This window comes from Coregonus lavaretus, assembly GCF_964263955.1.
Source record: "Coregonus lavaretus genome assembly, contig: HAP1_SCAFFOLD_9243, whole genome shotgun sequence".
Taxonomy (NCBI): domain Eukaryota; kingdom Metazoa; phylum Chordata; class Actinopteri; order Salmoniformes; family Salmonidae; genus Coregonus; species Coregonus lavaretus.
The window spans coordinates 1-5,420 of record NW_028160847.1 but is presented as its reverse complement, the minus strand read 5'-3'; the positions used below and the strand labels follow the sequence as shown (position 1 = coordinate 5,420).

Below are 5,420 nucleotides of genomic sequence, written 5' to 3'. Positions count from 1 at the left end.
TTGTACACCAAAGTGTACGAGTGCTTTAGCCTCCTGGTGGAGAGAGCGGTCCATTGCACCTAGGCATACAACTCACAGCGATGGGTGCGTGATCTAGCATTGGTGATATATCTAGCACCCCGGTAAACCCCTGCATTAATCCGTCCCGGACCATAATGCAGTGTGTCCAGAGTTAAGGTAGGCTGACTTGCTGAGGCCTGCATAAAGACACTATCACCATAATCCAGCACAGAGTTTTAAAAAGTGCTTTGAATATGATCCTTTCTGACTGACATTGAAAAACAAGATTTGTTCCTAAAATAAAAACCCAATGTCAACTTCAGGTCCTTGGTGAAGTTATCAATGTGCCGTTTAAAATTCAGTTTTTCATCTAACCAAATCCCAAGATACTTATAGGTAACCCTATCAATTTGCTGGCCTTTTAGAGTTAAAATCTTCAAGTGACTCCATCTGTCTACTTTCAGAGAAGAGAAAACCATAAATTAACTTTTGCTTGCATTAAGCACAAGTTTCAATTTGAAAAGTTGCTTTTGAACATCATCAAAAGCCAACAGAGATGCAACCAGACCAGAGGCCCCTTGGTTCACCTGTTATGGACATGCACACGTTTACAACAGTTCTGGATGATTCCCTTTGGCCCAAGACTGTTCCTACTCTCAGATCCCTCTGAACTGAAACATGTGGCAAACTACACTCGGGATTGGACACAAACTACCCTGCTCTGTGCCTGCAAAATGATAATCCCCAAATAGAAGAGCCATTACATTGATACAGGTCAGGAGTGGTCTGTGCTAATGGTTAAGACTGCTGCATATGAACGCCTTTCTTACAAACTGATTAAGCACATAAATAATGTTTGCGTTAAGGTGGGCTAGCCATCTATGCAATATGTCACACCCCCTCCCACCTCAGATAGCACGTTGACGACCGTCGTGATTCTTGTCCTGGAGGCGGAACGGAGCCATTTCCCCTTAGATAGACCAGCTGCAAAGTCCAAATTGGCTATATTGCAAAAATTCATGCAAACAAACATTTGATTTTTGATCTTACTTTAAGGTTAGGCATTAGGGTTAGCAGTGTGGTTAAGGTTAGGGTTAGGCATTAGGGTTAGCAGTGTGGTTAAGGTTAGGGTTAGGCATTAGGGTTAGCAGTGTGGTTAAGGTTAGGGTTAGGCATTAGGGTTAGCAGTGTGGTTAAGGTTAGGGTTAGGCATTAGGGTTAGCAGTGTGGTTAAGGTTAGGGTTAGGCATTAGGGTTAGCAGTGTGGTTAAGGTTAGGGTTAGGCATTAGGGTTAGCAGTGTGGTTAAGGTTAGGGTTAGGCATTAGGGTTAGCAGTGTGGTTAAGGTTAGGTTTAAAATCAGATGTTATTACTGTGGCTGTGCCAGCTAGTGACCACTCTGCAGAGCTGCCTCCAGAACAAGATTCATGACAAAACAACACTAACCTGCCCTCAGATTGCATCCACCTCTTGACACCCCCATAACATCTGCTGTTTTTTCTTTTAATTTGTCCTTCAACTCAGTTCAAGGTTCCACGTTTAACGGTCAACCGTTACTTTATTTGGGCACTTACTATAGTCATTTATCTTGAGATGAGAAAATATGTTTTATCAAGTTGTGTTAACATTAGTTGAAATAAAAGTTACACTACCCAAAAGATACTCAATTGGTGGAAGGTCTCCACACACTCCGTCCTCAGCCCTAGGCTCAATGCCAACAAGGTCTCCACACACTCCGTCCTCAGCCCTAGGCTCAATGCCAACAAGGTCTCCACACACTCTGTCCTCAGCCCTAGGCTCAATGACAACAAGGTAGTGTAACTTTACTCTCCCGAGTGGCGCTGTGGTCTAAGGCACTGCATCGCAGTGCTAGCTGTGCCACTAGAGATCCTGGGGCGGCGCACAATTGGCCCAGTGTCGTCCAGGGTAGGGGAGGGAATGGCCGGCAGGGATGTAGCTCAGTTGGTAGAGCATGGCGTTTGCAACGCCAGGGTTGTGGGTTCGATTCCCACGGGGGGCCAGTATGAAAAATAAAAAAATAATGTATGCACTCACTAACTGTAAGTCGCTCTGGATAAGAGCGTCTGCTAAATGACTAAATATGTAAATGTAAATGTCTCCACACAGCCCTACTACCCTAGGGTCAATGCCAACAAGGTATCCACACTCACTATGTCCTCTGTATGCTGTTCTACCCCGCCTGTGAAAGGGTGTGATGCGCTCTTGGTTGGTAGGGGGTCCATGGCCTTCTCAGCTTTTCTCTTCCTTGGAGAAAAGGTCAGTGGAAGGCCTGTATCCTGTGGAACATTGGCCTTCATATCCAGCAACACGCTTTTGAGACGTGAAGACAGGTCAGTCATGCACTGTTCATCTTGGAGATGATAAGTGAGGTCTGTGATCTCTTTAAGATATCCTGCACATTGCTTCCTCAACTGCAACACCTTTCTAGAGGACCTCTTCTTTCCTCTTCTAGATGGACCTTCGTCTGGACGTTCAATGTTGGGGTCTCTGGTGGCCTGCTTGGTCTTAAACATGACATTTCTTATGTCACTGTCAGTCGGGTAATACCGCCTGCGAGTAGGTGGAGGGGGCTGCTCTCCACAGAAAAGCTCTTCCACTACAAAGGTGTTAAGATGACACTTCATTTCAGTCATCTTTCTCACACCAGACAGAGTCAGCTGCTCAATCTTCTCTCTCAGCCTGGCATCTACAGCTTCCCTAACATAAGCTTCCTGTTGGAGAAAGAATACATGGGTTTATCATAAAGGGGTCAGTGGGTATCTTAATCAACATTCTATTATATAGATTATATATTTACCTCACCAACAACTGCATGTGAGCTATGCTCAGAGAGGGAGGGGAACCTGACGCAGTAGACAACCTCTGCCTTCACGGAGCTGGGTGTTTCACTTAGTGCTGCCTTCAGAGTTTGGGAGGCCTCCTTTTTAGAGCGCACTGTACTTTCCTCAATCTAGACATCAAATAATGTGGTATTTGTTAAATATGTACTGTTACTATGTACAGCGTTAGGCTGTTTCACAGGCTGCGTTTACACAGGCAGCGCAATTCTGATTTTTTTAGACTTTGACCAACTGTAGGCCTAGACCTTGATACTTTAAAAAAATGTACCTTAAAATCAGGAAAGCGGATAACGTGGGCGATGTTTATTATAGCCTTGCAGTCCACCTTTTTGGTACTTTGTACCAGTTTCCGTTTCTGTAGAAAGGCATGGTCTTCAAGCTGAGGAAGATAGCAAAACATTTAATAATAATAAAAATAATAAACAATTTGACTTCCATAGCACTTTTCTAGACAGACACCTAAAGCTCTTTACAGTGTATGGGGAAACTCACCACCCTAACCCCACTTACATACTCTTGCAATAAGTGCTTTGGGATCTTTAGTGACCACAGAGTTAGGACACCCATTTAACATCCCATCTTCTTCCATTTTATTGAGGAACATTCCATTGTTAGGTAGTACTAAAACATTATTAAAATTAAATTAATGTTGTAAAAGTGTATGGTATAAATTACATTGATCCGTCTACTAACTTACTTCCTTCTTGTCCCTTTCAGCAGCATATTTCTCTTTGGCTTTTGTTTGTCTGTCTTTCCCCTGGTGGCATTCATACGTCTTTGTGCCAACAACTTGAAAGGGAACACCATTGAATGGGAGGCTTTTACTCTCCCAGCTGAGTTTTTTCTGTGCCAAAGGCTGTGCATCTGTTCAAGGTCAAGAATATGTTATATTACCATTAGAATGATAGGCTTTTAGGGAAACTAACAGAGTTGCTCTTTCAAATAACTCATCTGTGCTTGGAATTGAAACCCTTATGCTGACGATGCACTAGCAATTTTGAGGCAATAAGGTCGAGCATTGTTGCCAGCAATGGCTGCCAACTACTATTTCATACCGCACTCTAGAATGTACTCTTAAGGAGTGAGTGAGTCTACCATTACTCCTTAAGGTCCAAGGACCTTATACACTACATGACCAAAAGTATGTGGACACCTGCTCGTCGAACATCTCATTCCAAAATCACGGGCATTAATATGGAGTTGGTCCCCCCCTTTTGCTGCTATAACAGCCTCCACTCTTCTGGGAAGGCTTTCCACTAGATGTTGGAACATTGCTGCGGGGACTTTCATTCAGCCACAAGAGCATTAGTGAGGTCGGGCACTGATGTTGGGCGATTAGGCCTGGCTCGCAGTCGACGTTCCAATTCATCCCAAAGGTGTTCGATGGGGGTTGAGGTCAGGGCTCTGTGCAGGCCAGTCAAGTTCTTCCACACCGATCTACAAACCATTTCTGTATGGACCTCGCTTTGTGCACGGGGGCATTGTCATGCTGAAACAGGAAAGGGCCTTCCCCAAACTGTTGCCACAAAGTTGGACCTTTACACCACTCCAGCCGACGCTTGGCATTGCGCATGGTGATCTTAGGCTTGTGTGTGGCTGCTCGGCCATGGAAACCCATTTCATGAAGCTCCCTTCAAACAGTTATTGTGCTGACATTGCTTCCAGAGGCAGCTTGGAACTCGGTAGTGAGTGTTGCAACCGAGGACAGACGATTTTTACGCGCTACGCACTTCAGCGGTCCCGTTCTATGAGCTTGTGTGGCCTACCACTTCGCGGCTGAGCGGTTGTCTCCTAGACGTTTCCACTTCACAATAACAGCACTTACAGTTGACCGGGGCAGCTCTAGCAGGGCAGAAATTTGACTTGTTGGAAAGGTGGCATCCTATGACGATGCAACTTTAAAAGTCACGGAGCTCTTCAGTAAGGCCATTCTACTGCCAATGTTTGTCTATGGAGATTGCATGGCTGTATGCTCGATTTTTATACACCTGTCAGCAATGGGTGCTGCTGAAATAGCCGAATCCACTAATTTGAAGGGGTGTCCACATACTTTTGGTGATGTAGTGTATGTTATTTTCAGAGGTAGAATGCCTCTGGCAGCCAAAACAGCCAAATCCATCTAAACGTGAATAGACTCAATTGCGATACGGTTCTAGAAACATAAAGCCCTTTACCTTCATATCACCTCAAAATAATATACACTTACTGTAGAGCTGGGATGATAAATTAAATGATCGACACCTTCCATACCGACCACTTATCACATGCATTTGGCTGATATCGTTCATTATGATATCGTTCAGTCTATAGTAGAGAAATGTGAAGTTTTAAATAAGTTTGCTAATATGGGGGATTGTTAAATGGGGCAATTGATGGCTATAACAATCAAAATAGTAGTAGTAGTAGTTTAAAGGGTAATATATATATATATTTTTTTTTTACTTATCATTTTATTTATCTTTATTGCATTAATTCAGGCAATTTAACGCGATATGTTTTTTTGTCTTTTACTGGGGTGTAATGGTTCACCAAACCCACGGTTCGGTACGCATTGCGGTT

The 5,420-nt window shown here is 43.8% G+C and overlaps 1 protein-coding gene across 1 annotated transcript; it reads right to left on the bottom strand.

Moving 5' to 3' along the window:
- Positions 1–1,290: 1,290 nt before the first annotated feature.
- On the bottom strand, positions 1,291–3,720 carry LOC311121390 (uncharacterized protein). The gene is made up of 4 exons (XM_084195887.1): positions 3,559–3,720; positions 3,130–3,240; positions 2,819–2,971; positions 1,291–2,732 (listed from the first exon to the last, which is right to left on the bottom strand). The coding sequence occupies exon 4, from the start codon at positions 2,652–2,654 to the stop codon at positions 2,133–2,135; it is 522 nt and encodes a 173-aa protein (XP_084052013.1). The 5' UTR covers positions 2,655–2,732; positions 2,819–2,971; positions 3,130–3,240; positions 3,559–3,720; the 3' UTR covers positions 1,291–2,132.
- Positions 3,721–5,420: the final 1,700 nt, after the last annotated feature.

Bases quoted from the DNA above. Each gene is read 5' to 3' on its own strand.
- LOC311121390 (XM_084195887.1), bottom strand. From the start codon at position 2,654: ATGACTGAAATGAAGTGTCATCTTAACACCTTTGTAGTGGAAGAGCTT.